The sequence below is a fragment of the Acanthaster planci genome, linkage group LG04 (genome assembly GCF_054643075.1).
Source record: "Acanthaster planci isolate LZ-2023a linkage group LG04, COTS_SCS, whole genome shotgun sequence".
Classification (NCBI taxonomy): domain Eukaryota; kingdom Metazoa; phylum Echinodermata; class Asteroidea; order Valvatida; family Acanthasteridae; genus Acanthaster; species Acanthaster planci.
In genome coordinates, this window is record NC_141780.1 from 2,605,622 (window position 1) to 2,624,987 (window position 19,366).

The window sequence follows — 19,366 nt, forward strand, 5'->3', positions numbered from 1 at the left end:
TCAGATTGCTTTCATTCTACCTCACAAGTTGCTTAATTGTTACAGTTGAACAATTCCATGGGAATAAATTACTCGTGCCTGCGTGATCTTAAACCACATGCATTCAATGACTACCAGGGCACTCTCACAATCAGACTGATTTCTAATACTTAACCCTAACCCCCCAAGGGATGCTGGACCTCATCTTCCCCATTCACACAAAGTTAAACACCCATATGGGACTTTGTGCACAGAGGCTGTTGGACTTTGTTTGTCTGAGGTATGCCAAACCCAATGCAAACGCCAGCTGTTATGGGCCTACCAGACCTATCCCCACAGAATTAAACACTTTACTACTGTTTAATTCTGTGTGGTTGGGGACGGTTAGGGTTAATCCTTCAACTCACACTACAAACTAAAGTGTCACAAATGTTCTTACAAATTTTTACTTTATGAAATAAACTTGCTTTATCCCCCCCTTAAAAATGGCTCAGGACTTGAACTGTTTGAACAAATAGCTTTAAAAAATGTACCAACAGTATAAATACATGTATACGGAGAGGACAGATATATTTGCTATACCACACTGTAAAACTACAGTCCACTTCAGTCCAGCTATACCTAAAACCAACAATTACACAATTCAACCAAGCACTTTTATGTGACTTTCACAAACATCTAATCATACACAAAAGACATGGTGCAAATTCTGTTAGCTTTAAACTATCACAATGGATTTAGGCGTGCCAATTTGTGATCACAATCCCTCCACTGTTCACTTTTCCAACTACAGGCGTGATTACTCATGACAATTCTGCCGCCCATTGAACATACCTCTGCACTGACGATGCCACACTTTTGTTTGTTTTTGTTACGGTGCTCAGTGAACCGCTGGACCCTACTAGCTCAATAGGAAGGTGCACATCTAAACAACATGGGAGGCCATACAGAAGCCTTACGTGTACATACATGTAGAACAGTTGAAGCAACTGCATGTCTGCCTTGAGGCCTTTTTCCCACCGAAACATCTTTACAATTTGTGCCGTTCAAGTAGACTTACTTTGTCTAAGTTCCACATTTTGTTGCTGCATTGAGATATTTAAGTGGTTCTTCCCCCCCCCCAAGGAAAGTTGTTTATTTTTACAAAAGGTTGCGATAGAGATCAAATAAATAATGCAACCAAATACTCGATATGTTGATCAATTAATCAAGTAATAAAGCTTGTGAGCATGATCAGATTCAGCTGCTACATGTAATCATGGAGGACTAAAACACATTCCTCCATGATGTAATCAATTCCAAGTCTTTCCTTGCTCGGTATTTCATTTAAAGCCCGGACAATCCAGCATGTTTTCAACATGTTCAAAGCAATGCCATCAGGCATCAACATCTGTTTCAACTTTAACCCCTACAAGATACAGTAAATACAGTACACCATTCAGTACTTTTGTATGTCACAAATGACAAGAATAATACACCTTGCCACATTAACGTGATGACAGAGGGCAACTGCTTCCTAAGCTGTGGATATGCTCAATGAGTATGTCCGCTGTGATGTGGCTACACTTTGCTGAAGTGGCAGATTATGCAGACTGGACATTCCAACACACTTACAATTTATAAAAACATGTACAGTTGTTGCCCGCAGTGCTTTTTGTCAATCAGAGATCTTGGACTTTACTTTCGTGTTTCAAAGCAACACTCCAAAACTATGAATTGGAAAGAAAAGGGGATCCACAGAAGGTGGAAAGATCGACAGGTCAAGAAGCAATTGAGAAATCACACAGGTCAACTGACTGTACCAAGCTTAATCACACTGTAAGTAACCTGTCAGGGTGGCCCATCCAAAGATGAATATTACTTGTGCATGCGTGGCATCGCACACATTGTCTGAGCCCCGAGGTATGACTTTTTGCTTCAGACGTATAAGTGCCCACTCTTGACAATGTCCAGAGTTCAATCATCAAATCAAATAAACGTGACACAGGATGGGTTAACTAGGTCAGCGTGAACTACAACAGCAGACTCCCAGGTGCTGTGACCTAATTCTGATTTTTAATCTCTCTCCTCACTCCCAAGTCACCACTGCATGAAAGCTAAGTTAAGAGATAGCTTATGTCAACAGGTGCAATTTTCCTCTATCTCTTGATACCTGTTCACTGGATCAGGGCAACACTCAATACCAAAGTTCAAAGCTCTGATTAGTCTGATAAGGATCACACACAGTAGGAATGCACGCCGACAACACCACCCTGACGGTTCAACAAATCTTATCAGTCGCTGAGAATTGGGGCTATGCACAGCGCACTACAATAACACCTTCCACAAAACATTGCCTACTGATGCTGTTAGGGATAGAATGCATCTGAAATGCCCCACACTGCACACGCCTTGCATGTAAGTCACATGCACACACGCATTAATGAAGGATGGGAAATAGGTTTTCCTTTTTGTGGGATTGAAATGAATTGTAAACAGTGAGACTCCCATGTAGTGACCACTTGGACACATACCAAGGTCAGCAAGTAAGAGGGGGTAATTTTGTTTTGGAGGGGGGGAGTGTCTGAGTTGGTGGGCAAATGGGTAATTTGGCAACATTAACCCTAACCCCCTAGGGGCCTTTTTGCTAGGGACCCTCCTCAATCCTCCAAAATCCTCCAACTGCTGGGGTGAGAAAATTGGATTCTCCCTCAATCCTCCAAAATCCTCCAAAATTTCTTGAAAATTTTACCTGGAGGTGTGCCCGCTGCCTCAATCCTTCAAAATCCTCCGACAATTCCTGTCATTATGTTGAGGCAGAGTGAATGGCATTCTTGAGCAGTGCGGTTGATTCAAAAGAAATATCGGACTGAAGTTATGCATGACTAAGCAAAAACAACACAAGATCTAACCCAAGATCTTCGTGCATGGCATCCTTCAACCATGCACTTTTGCCATTCACCCTCAAATCCTCTAAAATCCACTTAAACCCGGAAGGATTTGGGAGGATTGAGGAGGGTTAGGATTAACCCCTCCAATCTCAACCAGCCATTCCCCCACCTCAGCCCATCCACTCCCCACCCCCAAATGTAAACTGTTTTAATTTTCTTATGACTGTATGTGAACTATAAAGACACTTACTTGAGCTGAAAAAATTGAACTCTTTGTATTACAAAAATTGTCAGAAACTATGGTCTTTTGAGTCTGTCCTACACCAAAAAAGCACAGCAGAAATGGTTATTGCCTGTGTCTCAGCTCAAGTGAAAACACCTCATAATTTACACCGCTTCCAAACTTCTGTGTATTGTAATTTACCAGCAATATACACTGTGTAAAAAGACTTTCTGGTTCCAAGGACATTTGACTTTCAACATTCTTTGAAGGTTCAAAAACTTCATGTTAATGGGTTACTTCCTTGGCCAGTGTTCACCACAAAATGAGTACTGGTTTTTCACCTTCAAATTAAAGCTACAAATGAAATCGACACAAAGGAACATGTACATAATACTTGATATAACTCCAAAAAAGAAACTTTTTTTTTGGAGTGTGCATTTTTGTTACATCTTGATTTGAATTAAGCTCATAAACCACTGAAAGAAATTGAAAAATTTGATGTTGCCTTCCTCCAAAGTTCATCTGAAACCTGGCAGAAAATTCCATTCCTCGCAAACATAATTCTAGATAAACTTGCCCCTATTTTTCAGCTGTAATGTAACAGAAAGAAAAAATCACAGATGGAACATGGAGGGGGAAAAAACCAATCGACTATAAAAAAATTAGTTCGTGTTCATTTCCCTTTTGACACTTGAAAGAAGACAACGATATGTTTATGCACTCAACACTTGCGCTAAATTCAAAGATACGTTGGAAAGCAGCATCTAAACAATCAACAACAGATCGTGATATTCAAAAACAGACTCTGCATCAACACGACCCACCACCACTGAACCCCGACTCGCCAACTGAATGTCTTACTCCCAAGACGCAGCCCCGTCGTCACTAACCGACGAAACTCGGTGACGAAACTCTCTTCCGAAAAAATCGTCCCCCAAAAATTTTCTCCCGATTTACTTCTGGTTCTTCGAACCATGAAAGTGCTTCATAAGATGGTCAATTCTCCCCCGAACAAACTCCCTTTTCCTCTGCCTCGAAAGGTTCCCCGAAAACTCACCGTGCCTGCTCTCGACATCTGGTGCTTGAGTTTTATTTTGGATCGTTTTGTTTTGTTTTCCTGCGTACATTAAGGATGAACGTAGAGGGTAGGATGCAAGAATTACCTTTTTTTTTCTTTTTCTTCTTCCTCGTGATTAAGTAGTGATGAAACTTTTAATCATTTCTTGCTCCTACATCCTTATTTTCATTGAAAATTGAATACTCGTTGGATCTGCGTGATGTCAGTTCTGAATTACGTTGAGATATGTTTATCTTTTTTACATACAGATTAACACTTAATCTACTGGAAATACTTACTTTTGATGTTAACTTGAAAACTCACGAGAGATACACAGGCACCTCCTACTCACACACACACTCACACTACACCCAGCCCTTCGCGAACTGCCTCAGACCAGTGGGAACCGGTTTGGAACCAGTTCTTACCGGTGCACTGGCTGGACGCCCGCTGGCTGTCACCAAGGCAGGATTGGCTGACTTGTGACTGGATAAAGATGCCGGTGAGGCGCGCAGGAAGTTTGGAACCTGGTGTGGCTCACTCGTCGCAATCGCGGGCGATGTGGCCCAGGTTGCCGCACTTGTAACAGGTCTTGTCGGTGTTGGCGCGGCGGCTCCACTTGTCACCAGAATCGTTGGGGCAGTCACGAGCAAGGTGCCCAGGCTGATTGCAGCTGCACAGTACACAACAATAAAACACAATCATTCAATGATACACTCAAAGAAAATATCACTTTAGTACCACTAAACTGAATGTTGCGTAAGGAATCCACTCTCTATGTTTTAAATACGTCCTTGACTGCTTTTAATTTGGTCCCAGTTATAATTCCACTTTCAAGAAAACTTTTTTTATGTACGCAAACACCATATCATCTAGAATTGTGTGACCTTCGTCATAAGTGTGACAAGGAGGTATCGGATCAACCAAACACCTTCAATCTGATTTTTCCCCCTCCCCCCCCAAAAAAGACAAGAACATCTGAATGAACTCCGTCAAAGTTGACGGAACCAACCCACTTATGACAGGTCTTTTCGGGGCACTGGCCGGAGAGATGACCCTTCTGGTGACAGCTGTAGCACTCGCGGTCATCCACGCCATTTGTGACCAGGTCCGGGCAGTTGCGCCTCAGGTGTCCCACCTGGTTGCAGTTGAAGCACCGGTTGTCGTCCTGACTGTTCTCGGGGCAATCGCGAGAGTAGTGGCCCGTCTTGTGACAGGAGTAGCACTCGATCGTTCTCGCTGTGGTGAGAACAGACAGGTCAAGCACTGATGAACGAGCTAATAAGCAAGCCACAGATTAGGACAGTTCAGTGACCCCCCCCCACCCATCTTAATGCAAATCTTAAGTTATGAATACCTCTTTTGTTCTCTGGTCCATGCAACAGTTGCGAGAACAATTACGCTCAAACACGGGTGAGCTCCATCTTTCGTTCACAAACCAAGCCAAAAGCATAACTCAAGGCACACCTGCATTAAGAGATTAACTTTGGCACTGTCCAAACACTGTCAAGTCAAATCTAAGTCACTTACGCTTCTGAGGATGAGGGCAGTCACTCGCATTGTGGCCTTCTTCGTCACAGTTGTAGCACTTGTCTAGACCATCAACAAGGAACATGTAAGCATTTATCACAAGGCGATTTCAAGCTCTTTCTTCGTTTTTAACCATCATGTACAAACATGAATGACTGACGACTAAACTTGTTTTGCCAGAAGGCCATCCAGTCACGGGACAGAAAAAGCTATCTTTTAAACTCTACGCACAAGTTTCATTTAATAGTAATAAACCAACCCATAACGATGGTTACTTACTGGCTGGACTGGTACAATCAGCCACCAAATGTCCCACGCGGTTGCACCGAAAACAACGGTCTGTGCAGAAAATTCAAACACAAAACAAATTTAAACCCATGACCCACAAAGCATAATATGACAGCATTAGTCAGCCTCCCCTGAGAAACCAATTCATCTCATTTCTCATCTGGAGAAACGGCACATCCTGAACATTTGGTTTACAGATACGACTTTTCTACGATTGTCAGATCTTTCCCCTTAACAAATCTGAACTTGTCATATTTTGGAAACTGTGCATGTAATATATTCATGCTTTTGATAAAATTGAGCGGGCATTTAGGGTTTGTCTCACCTACAAAAAGATTCAATCATGTGTCGATACTCACTACTGCGAGAGCTGTTGTAACTTCGGTAACCCCCACTCTTATAACCGCCCCCACCCCCAGAATCCTCCTTGGACGGACAGTCCCGGGCGAAATGCCCCATCTTGTTGCAACTGTAGCATTTCACGTCCTTTTTTCCACGCTGGTTACTCATCTTGGTTGACTGGGTCAACGTGGCTGGCATCAACAGCAGAAAAAAACGACACAGAAAAACACATTAGACATACATGTAATCCCAGTAGTGTTGGGTAATTCCAGCATTTTTGGAATCAATTCCGATTCCGTCGAGGAATAGATTCCAATTTTTACATGTGCGAATGCCATGGTGAGTATACCTGAGATTACGTGCAAAATGCACTTGTACGTTGTATCCTAAACACTTGTGTCGTGTTATTAAAAATTTTGCCCTTTTACCACCACAGTTTGCTTCGATCTTGAGGATTAAAACGTGACGTTGGTTGGTCCAGCAGAAGATTTTTTGGGGGGAAGTAATAAACACTCCAAGGAATGAGTTTTTAATTGGTGTGTGGGAGAAACTCTGATGTACATGTAGTTTTCATCGCTCAAAATACAGCACCCGAATGCTCAGCATATTAAGGAGTCACAATTGGCATGCAGCCAACAGTGGGCCATCAGCACGCTGCAGACAAATGGGTCAGAGTACTGCACAGTGCCGCTGCGATTCTGCAAAGCATGTGGTCCACGTCTCGTCACAGACTTCAGTTTTTGGCAACAAAAATAAAGCCACGCGGTTTAGGTTCCTTGATTTGGCATAAAACCACACATCAATTTAAAAATCGGTGGATTATTTTATAGGGCAGTCTTTTGGAATCGCTGGACTGTTCCTGGAATCAGATCTCAAGGTTATGGAATCGGCGGTGGCATTGATTCGATTCCTCAAAAAGTGGAATCCCAGCACTTGCTTAAATATGCCAAAGGGAATAGAGACTGGCATGTCAACAAGGGCTAAAAAAAGGGGGGGGAAGGGACTTAACCCAAAGCTAATACTGTAATTGTCACCAGAGATGCTGATATTTCAAATCCACAAAACCAAATTGCCTTCAAAGAGCACCTCTAAGGAAAACATGTTTTCTCTGATTTTATCTGTTCAAATAAATATGGAAGCATCCAAATCGCATGCAGTGTCATTTGTCTTCAGAGCTCAACTATAACAAGCTGAAAAGGGTTTTTTCCTGTTCATACCAAGATGCGAATTCTGAATGTAGATTGTGTCCTTGAGAGAAAACAGAAAAAACAACCCTTGCCCTGTGTTCTTCGTGGATAAACCTTGCGCTTGCCAAACAATGGCTACTTGCATTACTGGGCAATTAAGTTGGCATGTCTGCCCACTCCCGACAAATTTTGCATGTTACACAAGCTCATTTGTACGGTTAAGAATTTTGTTCAGATCTGCGAGAGTACCTGTAGATCCGAGTATGTGTGGGAAAAGTACAGCTGTTTTGTGTGGCAGCTAATGCCCAACACTGCCCTTGACTTGGCTACATTCTTGTCCAGTCATATACCGCTCGCAGCGAATTGTTAAACATGTAGCGTAGCTCGCTTGTCCGGAATGGGGAAAACGGCAACTGAAAACATTTTTTCTTCCAAACAAGGAAAAGGAACGTTTTCCACAAATAGTGAACATGCCGGTGCAATTTCAGCTCATAAAATCCGGGCACAATTGCAGAATACCCCGCCACTCGTCTCGCCCACCTCGTAGCTGCGGATACGGAGTCACGCTTCTATCCACAAGGCTTGTATCCCAGTATCTGCGCAGCCGCTCCCCGGGACCAACATTGGACTTAAAAATTTTAGTCTTCCCCTAAAGTTGCATTTAAATTCAAGAGTGTTTCGTTCTCAAAAATGACTTCAATACTGTACACAACACCTGGAAGTTGAACAACCTCCACTTGACTATATAGCCATGGATTTTTAGGGGGTATTTTCACGTGGCAGGGTATTCTGCCATTACTCCCAACATCCAGCAGATGTCTGATAATGTCCTCGGATGTGGATAAATGATCGAAAGAAATCACTAGGCCCTATCAATCGGTAGAGGGTCCAGTATATCGACGCAGGAGTGTATGTAGCGCCCTGTTTACTAGATGTAGTCAGGTGTAAGCTGCAAAACCTTGGGAAGTTGAACATTTGTCTCCAGAAACTTGCAGATGACAATTGAGCAATCCCAACCCCAGCACAATGCATAGGGCCTCTCTGAGCGGTCATGCTATTTAGCATCAACACATAGAACTAGCGTCAACAAAGCATCAACAACTCGAAAGTACCCTCTAAAGATTTAAAAGTGGTTTTATCATAATTTAGAGACTCTAAGACCTGCCACTGTGAAAGAGAAACATCAAATTCGCTTCCAGATTCACGCAGAAAAACAAAACTTTTTCACCATGTGTGGAGGCCGCCATCTTTCTTTACGCTAGCGTCCACGCGAACACAAAGATGGCAGCCGGTTGAGCTGCACGGGGTACAAGCAGGCCCAAATTTGTCGCTCAAATTTCCACACTAAATATTATTTTTCAATACGATACATTGAATATGATATGTAGCAGCCTTACTAGGCCTATTGTAAATATAAAATATTTGCGTAAAAATGCTTGAATATTTTGTTGACACTTTGTTGACGCTCGTTGACACTTGTTGACGCTAAATTATAGCATGACTCCCTCTTTCTCCATGCTCTAGTCTCAGTCATGTTAGTCTTGGTGCTATCCAAGAAGTAATACAGCACACGCATGCCATTGCCAGGTGTCCGATCAAACCATGAGAATAACGTTATTCAGTTGGGGGTGATGCTATACATGCCAAGGTATGATCCCAGTTCATGTAGGCCTAGGCTAGGCCTTGCATCCTGTGAATCTCTTCACAGCATCACGTATCCATGGCCGACCCTGCAAGCCTTCGTGACCTCCAACACGGCGCTAAATTTGCTCGACTTGAAAAAACGCGCCTTCTCAGCGTAGTGTAATTACCTCATAAATTCGCTTTCCTCACACGCTCAAACCAGAAAATATCGTCGACATACTTGCCCAGTAAATCAAGTGTAAAGAACAAATGTACTTTTTCGGACATATAAGAAAAATTTATCAGTAAAATGTGGTTAAAAAGTGCAACATACCTCTTGTTTTGACACCGACGAACAACAGTAATTCTGCACGTGTTTTGCACACGGCACTCTAAGGAGTATCGATGGCGTTTCAAGTAATACGGAGGCTTTTAAACGACATGTCAGTGAGGAAACTTAAAAAAATAAGCAAATCACCCCCTTGCACTCCAGTCTAATGACACCAACACAATACCAACAATTTCACTTGTACTCTTCCAGGCATTCCACTGGTCTCCTTGGCCAAATGTTGTTCAGGCAGCAGCTGATATGCTCGGAACCCAAACAGAGCGATTTTTCTCATTAAATGTTTGGATGAATAGGCCTATACACTTCCAACACCCAACAATAGTTAACACTGAGCCCAGCTCTTTCACAAGTAACTTTGGAGTTTCATTTAATTGTACATGTACTGAATTGGCAACCTTCTTCCTTCTCACAGCAGAAACAGAACTGGCTTTTCTTTAAATGTCATACATTACAAAATCAAATTTATGTAAATCCTTTCATTCTTATACACGTAAAAGATACCAAAATTTCAATTTCCGTGCATATACACATGTATGGACACACCAGAACAAAATCAGACTTAGATGTATACTATATACACACCCTCATCCATTGTATCACAAGGCAAAACCTTTCAGGTGGTTAATATGAAGCAGCACATATGAAGCAACATTACACATACCTCCATTAAAATTACGCCAAAGCATTGCTAACAGCAAGACAGAATTGCAAAATAATGGAATGAATTTTCGAGAAGACATGGCTAAAGGGCTGCCCACTTTATAAACAGTGTTATGGTCGTGTCCATCACCAATCCAGTCACAAGTCCTTCCGTTCAGTCTTGTGACTGAATAACCTGCGCTGGGCTTGCAGGGGTGTGATGGACTTGATTGCAATATATAGTCAATTTTTGTCTGGCAGGGATGCCAGCCAAATACTTGTCCAGAACCTGAAATGAAGGCCAGAGAAGCCTTAAATGTACCTTGATTGGGCTTGAAATTGGCCCAACATTTCAAAGTGATTTTTTCCCATGTTTCAATGGCTGCAGTTTTGTAAATAACTTTAACTGAGGCACTTTTAAAGTAAAAAAAAAACACTACTTCTATTGAGATAAGAAATTCAACTAAACAATATGAAAATTTATGAAGGAGAGTCATGTTAAGATCAACCTTCAAAAGACAAAAACTACTTTAATGTTTGAAATATCAATATTCACATTTTCCCAACAGAACAGAGGTGGTTTAGGATCGCAATGTAATAAGACAAGAATGGCAGAGAATGTTTTTGCGGACAAAGTTCAAAGGTAAACCACAAACTTACACTTAAAACCGACTTGTTCCAGCAAAAATTACCCAAAAATTATCAAGGAGATTCTGAAAACACACGTCTGCCATTGCAGACTTTACTAAAACTGACAGCTTTTTAAAAAAAACTTTCCAGGACAACCACAAAGCAACATGATAACTTCAATTTAAAGTACATATCCCAGCACATCGGATTTTTAAGTCAGAAAAGCACACACTGCTTTAATTTTGCAAACTTTCTGAAACAAACCTGGTAAAGTTTTTTTTGCGAGACAAAAGAAGATTACATAAGGAATTTTATGGCCTGCAAAAACCACAGAAAGTGACCATCCTTCATCTGCACCACTGTCGTCAATTAAAATATGAATTTTCTCATGAAAATTTGTCACCTTACAAGAAATTGCAACTTTTCCAAAGAGAAATTTTCCATTGGATCCCGCGTTCACATGTTCATCAAAATGTAAATACAGGAGGCAATTAGATATTTGCCACATTGCCTCCTTTTCAATGGTTTAATAACTACAACGCAATTTTATTTTTACTAAATTCTACGGAACAAATGGGCCCCAAAAAGCAGCATACGGTTTTGCTTCCACGCACAACCATTATTTTGAATTGTAACCTTGTCATTTACTGCACAGCACGTAGGTGGTGTTCACTGCATTGGCTGATGTGGACTGCGAGACCTCAACTAAGAGACGGGCATCATGTAGACATGTCAGTGTGTCTATTCGTTATCACAGTCACGGGCAAAATGGCCCCTTTTGCCACATCTGTAATAAATAAATAAGGCAGGCACTTCAAAAGATGCAGGTCAATACTGAGTTGTAACGAGTCACTAACTTCTGTGACTCAAGTTGAGTCAAGTCACTATAACAAAGTACCTCGAGTTGAGTCAACCCATTTACCTTTCAGGACTTCAGTCTAGTCGAGTTGCCAAAACTTGTGACTTGAGTCGACTCAAGTCTTTACAATTCTAGATACAGTCAACTCTCAACAAAAAGAGCTGTCATTTCAAGGTACGTTCAAGTAAATTCCAAGGGTTCCAATCTCTTGAATTTCATTTCTTTGTCTTTATTTTCACAGTCCCTTTGCAACAAAAAATTTCGGCTTGCGATATCCTTAACCACTTGCCACCGGGGTGCCCGGTACTGGACACACGGAGCCATGTTTCATGGCTGGAGTGCCCAAAATCGGAACTTCCTTTAACAAAGCCAGAGCTGCTGGGACTTGCAAATCAAGGTTCATATGCTGTCAGCACAGAAAGCTGGCATTAGCGGAGGTAATCTGTTATTGTTTTGGAACCGTACCGTTGTTTGCCGCTGCTAGTGCAAGCAGATTATCTGCACGGACAAAAGCACTCCAGCACTCCAGCGATGAGCTATACAATACAGCTGTGCGCTCGTGGAATCTAGCCGCATTAGTACAAACAGTACTGCTGTGCAGCATTCATTATGCCGATGTGCCCGATGAATGGCCTGGTTCACCCTCACGACCCACGCGCTGCTAGACCGCCAATCGCTCCGCATAGCAACACCGCCATCCAGCATAGCCACACACTGGGCCAATTCCCGGAACAAAGAGGAAGTTACACAACACCGCACAATGGAGGCTCTTTACTGGGTGGCAGGAGTGGCTGCAATACTCACGCGTCAGTGGAGGTTGCCTGTCAGATTAGAGTCGCCACAAGATAGTCATTCATTTGGGTGTACGCATCCAGTAAATGAAGATATGAATTTTTGAAGAATTTTGCAAACGGTAAACAATGAAAAAGCGCCCGGCAGCGGGTGATGCATGCCGCTAACTTCACCCGGCACAAAGTGGTTAATCAGCCCACAGCAGTCATTGAAGCCACTGCGGCCATCTTACTGATCCAAATACAAAGGAAATACAAAGCATTGGTGGCAACAATAGCTACAACGGCACGTAAGTCAACGGCCAACTTTGTATTTGGCTCGGTAAGATGGCTCCCGGTGGCTTCAGTCTGTACACGAGCACTGCAAATCAAGATTTTTTTTTACATAGCATCTGTGGTACTGATCAAGGCGAGAAGCTGCCATTTGTCCCATGGCACCATGCTCAGGTGTGCATTTTTAAACTTGAGGCGCATGTAAATTTTAAGGTTTTTTGTAAGGTATGTAACATATATACCACTTGCATGCAAGCATAGTGCTTCAGCAAGTAAAGGTTTCTATTTCTGGTCACTGAATTAGTCTATAGCGAGGTTAATTTGGCTGGTCCCAACCATCTTGACATAATGAGAGTTGACTATAAAATTATGGCTCCATTTAAGTACACCGGGAGACAAGTCCCCAAATCAACATCAAGCCATGTCGTGGGCTCCAAGTATACATGTGCAGGCATACAGTGGTTCTCAGCTTACTTTGGCTTTGCACAAAACTGTCAGACAGGAACTTTTTTCTACTTTTTACAATTCGGCCCATGTGAGACGCAGAACAGTCTGGCTAATCAATCATTTTGAAAAGTGAGTACTGTCGGTTCTCCCGACACTCACCGGTAGCACTTCTTGTCATCATCAGGACAATCCCGAGCGAGGTGGCCAAGTTTATTACATGCGTAACACTTCACATCTGATCCTGTAAAACAAAAGGCCGCTTAGAAATTAATCCAGGTACACTGGACAAGTGGCGTGTACCAAATTTGGGAACAAAAGTTTCAGGGAGTCGCGATATTAAACTGTCCCATCACCATCAAGTCCATTACCATCAAATGCTAGGACCATTCAATCTAAACAGTAAAAATGCCCACATCCATAAACAAGCAATTTTTTGCCTCATTGAGTTCAAAATAGGCCACAGAAAAAAAATGGAACATTGCCAATGATTATGAATTGTGACAAACACAAGTGTTCCATAACATGTAGGGATAAAATTATTTTTGCGGCCTTTCATTCCAATTGCACATTTTATTGTTCGAGGGAAAACGATGATCAAAATGCCTTTCTGCAGTCAGCCAAGTACAGGAAAATAAGGTTATTTTGCCAAAACCCTGATGAATTTAGGGAGATACCAAAAGCTCGGACCTTTTCTTGGATCTTGTTGATCTTACAGACAAAATCCTTTTGGTCTTGACACTGCTTGCTGCTTCATGCCCTGCCGTTGTCAACAGGGTTTCGCAGGAATCACCAACCACTGAAAGGTCACTAAATCACTCACATTGACGTTCCCCCCCAACACATGTTCACCCTGCTACTTTCCACTGGTTCTCATGACAGGACTGGTAACCAGACCATGGGCGTCAGAGGGGAGCAGGAGGGGAGGGGCACCTCCCCCCCAAAAAAATTGTAAAAATAAGAAGGAAAAAAGGGGGAAGCTAAAGAAATGAAAAAAGAGATGTAAGGGGATGCAACTCTCTAAGTTGCTTGAAAAATGCTGAAAACCAACTCCCTCCAGCCCTTCATTGTTAAACAATGGCAGATACTCACCGCTCCCCCCTAAACAAAGTCGTTCCCCCCCCCTCCCCCCGAAAAAATCCTGATGATGCCCATAGATTCCACTTTAACAATGGGAAGAATGCAAAGCCACGATCAAGTTCCAGAAATTGTCTTTGGCCAACTGCATATCATTCGGCAGGACACAGTGAACTAATGAATGCACGCTGGTGGGGGAGGGGTCGCCAAAAAATTCAGCCATCTCACCCTGCCAGCCACCTCCAGATGTACAGTCGCGAGCTATGTGCCCTCGCTTGTTGCATTTATAACAGAGCACATCCGAGTCGTCACCTGTCAGCCGGAAAATAAAAATTAGGCTTTCTGTTTTTTTCATGAAATTATGAATAGAACATTGAACATCTCTGCTGCCGAGTGAATAATTTCTACTCCTTTCAACTATCCAGAATGAACAGGTATGCGCACTCATGGTAGAATTGTTTTGTTAGGGGGTCTAGTCTTGAAGACAGATCGTGGGTCTTGATTGGTTGAAAGGTTACGACCCGTTCTTTGCATGCACTCCTCTGATTTTTTTATATAATTAACACAGTGTTTATATTAATTTTTTCATTGAGGGACGTTAGTTCTTGGTTCTGAAAACAGAGCTTCAAGTTCGAGTCCACTGGGAATATGTTTAGCAGGAAATCCAGGCTTAACCAACTGCTGTCAGGGAACCCCGTTTCGAACACCATGGGTTTATACGCAGAGCCGGGGTGCCCAAAACGGGACAAAAGAGCTGGTCCGTGTAACAAAAGACTGTACTCGGAACAAAAGACCTGCTGCTGGGAATTGCCATCATTTTTCGGCTTGCATTTTTCGAAGGTAATCTGTCACTGTTTTTAAACAGTATACCACTGTTTTGGGCACAGCACACCCAAAGATTAGCTCCGCGGACAAAAGTGCTCCAGGGCCCCATTGATGAGCAAATACAGCACCGCTGCATGCTAATCCAGCCACACTTGAAAAGATGCAACTCGCATTCACGAGGGACAAAGGAAATTACACAACACCTCACAATTCTGGGCTCTCTTTACAGGGCTGCAGGCCTAGCTGAAATATTCAGGAGTCAATGAAGGTTACCTGTTAGCTTAGAGTAGACACCAAACAGTCATTCGTGTGGGTGTAAATGTCCATTAAATGAAACGATAAATTTTTAAAGAATTTTGAAAACTGAAAATTTTGAAAATTGCCCGTATGTGTGCACTGCATATTTAAATGCACCCGGCAGCATGTGGTTAATGCATGAGCTGTGAAAACACAGGGACAATCTGCCTAATGCACGCACAACTCACCACAATGGGTGAGATTTTGCCTGTGCTTATTTTGTGATTTGAACAAAAAATAGGGCGAAGCAAACACAGGCTGGAGAGGGGATATCCAATCCCAGGGAGGTGATTGGTCAGATTCTGAGTGCCTATAAACATTTTCATTTAAATCAGGAGCCTGTTCCCAAAACAGACTAGCACCCACACAGTGATTATAACTATAGACGGTTTGCATGGCGGCCATTTTGCAGGCCGGTGCTTTTGTTCCACGGAGTATGCACAAAGGAAGTTTCCCTGTGGAAAAATAGGACTGTCCTGCAAGATGGCCACAACACAAAGCCTTTGGTTTTACAGCACAAATATGCACAAATATGCACAAATGCCCAACAGTCACTCTTTTGCATGTATTTTCTACATGGAACACAAATATGCACAGGTTCAGTGTGTACACAGTTGATTGCAAGCACAAAATGACCCAGGGTCTTCTGTGCAGTCCTCTTCACTGCATTTGGTTTACTGCACAATTATGCACATGAAACAGTGAAGCACTGTTGTTGGGCAGCACAAAAGTGCAATCTGATATTCCTGTGAAGGACTGTTGGTGCAGTGCACAACACAGCACATCTGTGCTTCCTTGAGGTGTTCACCAAGTGACCCAAAGAGTGACTTCAGCATAGGAAGGTTACATGAAAATTGATGATTCGCGTTAAGAGAATTGCAACAAGTCCTACTGGCATTAGTGCTTACCTGACTTGGCCTCCGGGCATTCGCTACGGATGTGACCAACCTCACCGCAGTTGTAGCACTTGTTGCCACCTGACGCGCTGGGACAGTCCCGGGCAAGGTGGCCCTTCTTGCCGCACGAGTAGCAGCCTTTGTTTCCCCCGCCGCCCCCGCCACCGCCGCTGGTGTTGGGGCAGTCCCGCGATATGTGGCCCATCTGACTGCAGTTGTAGCACTCCTTGTCACTGTTGTTGCTGAAAGTGCTACCGCCTCTGGGACACTGCCTGGAGATGTGGCCGGACTTTCCGCAATTGTAGCAGGTTTGATCTGGGAAGATGGTCATCAAAAGTTACCCTGCATCTTTTTACCCTGCACATTTACAATGACGTTTAAAATGAACAAAACACATGAAAAGATGCGAGGATTGAAGAGAAAGTTGCAACAGACAGGTCACTGGACCACGGCCCAAAACGGTATGGGGATACATCAGTCACACCAGCAGGGACACAATGCCGACATTGGTAATGTCTCAACCCTTTCCAGAGACCAACGCGTCTCACCTACATAGGTAAATAGATTAACTTACTCGGCGACCTGAGAAGTAGACCACAGTAAAACCTGGAAAAACAACTCTTATCAAAAAACACTGTTTGCATCATTTTTCAATTTTTCAATCGCTTTCAATAGAAAATAATTCCCCCACCTATCTCCAATATTTCACAACCAGAGGGCTGTCCAGGCATCTCTTGAATGCCCTGCGGGCCATTTGGGACACCCTGTTTGGATGAAAACCCTGGCAGCTTGGATGCCCTATTTGTCACTTCAAGGCAAATGTGGACGCCTAGCTTGTGAATGCCTGCTGAAACCTCGCTCACCACTCTGTATCTTGATCGTGCACGTTGCCTTTGGAGGCAAGAATTAGCTGACCTGTTTCCACTCTGCACTTACCTCCCCCGCCACTTTGAACTGAACAATCCCGGGCGAAGTGCCCTGGCTTGCCGCACTTGTAGCAGTTACCTCCACGTGCTGTAACTGAATCAGACAAAATTAATCTCTCTGACAATCCAAGATTTTGAAATCATTATCAAATTCTGATAAACTCAAGGCCTCTTATATGAATATCTGAGATGCTTTGATCATCTCAGATAATGTAATTCGTTATTCTGTGATAATTAAATACTCAGGTTATTTCAGGTTCTGTTCTCTTAGATTCTCTTTAACTGTTTCTGATTCTCTGTCAAGTGATGTCAGATTCCAGGATACCACCAACATCACACGAACCCAGCTTCTCTGATCATTTCTGTATCTTTGATTACCTGGGACTTTATTGTCATATCTCAGATTCCATGATCATCGGATATCCTATCTATATTCCTATATTTACTGCCTGTACACTTGCTGGACTTGAACAGACACAAGCATAATTGTATTCTCTGGTTTTGAACTGAAAGCTATTTCAAATGGGAATTGCGATCTCCACCTTGGTTGATAAATTACTTCAGATTTCGCCTTTGCCATGCAGAGAGATGTTAAGGAATTGTGTTGATTTCATCTGCGGTTTTACCATTACAAGCAACATGTATTGTTTTAATACAATATATTGCTCCATTTGAAATCAAAAAAGCTACACAAACAGAAAGCTTCTACACAATAAATGGCAGTATTACTAAGTTAACATACCTGACATGTTGCTTCTCTCACAACTTGGCCTTAGAAAACCTACTGTGGAGAAATGCGACAGACTTTTTTGAGTGAATAAAGAATTCTGTTGTCAACTCACATGCAGGCCTACATAGCTTTACTTCAATATTTTTATCAGGGACATGCATACATAAATGAGGGAACAAGCTGCTCATTTGGGATCTCATTTCCAAAGTGTAATTACAATTTATTTTTAAATTGTGATTAAAATTTGTCTTTTTCGACAGGCAGTAGTTCCTCTGTACAATTTCCAATTTCAAGTGAAGCCAGTATTCAATTTCATTAAATGTGGCACTTTACACTTTTTTCAGTCAAAATCCACACTCATTTTTGGGAAGGCAAAAAAATGATTTCCCCTAAAAATGATCAGTTTACTTTGCATTTAACGTGTACATCCCTTCTTCAAATCAATTTTCTTTGCTGAAAGAGTTCCACATACGGACGCCACTTGACACCCCATGCACAAAGTACTATGAGACTAGTTTGAAAAAATCTAAGTAAGTGTTTTCTGAGTGAACGACTTGGTTTTTTCCCTCCTAAATTAAGCTTTTCTGGACATGTTTTGCTTTCTGAAGGCTGTCACTGTGGGGAATAATTACTAGCGGCCGCATGTGGACATCTTCCCCAAAACAGAAAAAAATGTGAAAAATCTCCCTAGGCCTATCAACATTTCCCAGCTAGGCCTACATGAGCTAAGCCTAAATCTGATTTGTAAGAACAATTTATCACTTTAAATGGCAGAGAAAACCACTGCCACCGACTGCAGGGCAAATTAATAATGTCCGTGAGTGGAACTTTTCCCATGGCGTGACTCGACCATCCTCTTGACTTGACCATGTCGACGGACGCATTCTGCATGTTCTATGCATGGACATGACGGACGTGGCACAGGCTTATGCAGCAGGCGCAGGCATGACAGTGAACGCCAGATCTCTCAATGCCATAATTTATTAGCAAAATGTAACTTGACCAACAGATTCCAAATCTATTTACGACCAAGGAATTCTCCACACCATGAGCTTAAATTGGATTTAAGATGCCCATCATTTAGGTGACAATATCGAACATACCTCAACTCAAAACAGCCGCGTAAAGTAGTCGTTGTAACCACACTATAATTTAATATACCCACCGTCACACACGCATCACCGATATGCGATCGACGCCTGGCACTACCGTGTGTGAATGACGCGCATAAAAAGCACGTGGCATAGCCATATTTAATCTGGATGACGAAAGCAACTGGTCCTTCGGTAACGTTGTGCTGAGACGGGGACCAGGTAAAGACTAGTACGGAAGCTCCAGAGAGGCACGATTATTGCGGGTGAGAAAAATTTAATTTTCAAGACATCTGCACTTCCTACCTCTATGATAATAGTAAGCAGGAGGTCGCGGGTTCGAGTCCCACCCGAGTAAGCTTGGAAAGTTTTTCGCAAGCTCTTGGACAGCACTGAGTATACAGTGTATATAAATATATACATTGGGTAAGGGTAAAAAA

The 19,366-nt window shown here is 42.6% G+C and overlaps 2 protein-coding genes across 8 annotated transcripts; both read right to left on the minus strand.

Moving 5' to 3' along the window:
* Positions 1–1,093: 1,093 nt before the first annotated feature.
* LOC110983683 (uncharacterized) lies at positions 1,094–9,540 on the minus strand. The gene is made up of 6 exons (XM_022243138.2): positions 9,434–9,540; positions 6,307–6,480; positions 5,939–5,998; positions 5,660–5,722; positions 5,146–5,368; positions 1,094–4,802 (listed from the first exon to the last, which is right to left on the minus strand). The coding sequence occupies exons 2-6, from the start codon at positions 6,455–6,457 to the stop codon at positions 4,667–4,669; spliced, it is 633 nt and encodes a 210-aa protein (XP_022098830.1). The 5' UTR covers positions 6,458–6,480; positions 9,434–9,540; the 3' UTR covers positions 1,094–4,666.
* A 249-nt stretch (positions 9,541–9,789) lies between these two features.
* Positions 9,790–19,096, minus strand: LOC110983684 (uncharacterized). Of its 7 annotated transcripts, none has more exons than XR_015425005.1 (8): positions 18,939–19,096; positions 17,848–17,889; positions 17,116–17,193; positions 16,192–16,494; positions 14,390–14,473; positions 13,247–13,328; positions 12,042–12,397; positions 9,790–11,504 (listed from the first exon to the last, which is right to left on the minus strand). XR_015425005.1 is itself a non-coding variant. In XM_022243140.2 (7 exons), exons 2-7 carry the CDS (start codon positions 17,852–17,854, stop codon positions 11,459–11,461), a joined length of 606 nt encoding a protein of 201 aa, XP_022098832.2. In that variant the 5' UTR covers positions 17,855–17,889; positions 18,939–19,094; the 3' UTR covers positions 9,790–11,458. The 7 variants fall into 7 exon arrangements, 1 of the variants encoding a protein (XP_022098832.2); XR_015425002.1 differs by having other exon boundaries at positions 17,116–17,199; positions 18,939–19,095; XR_015425006.1 differs by having other exon boundaries at positions 17,848–17,886; positions 18,939–19,083.
* Between the last annotated feature and the right edge of the window lie 270 nt (positions 19,097–19,366).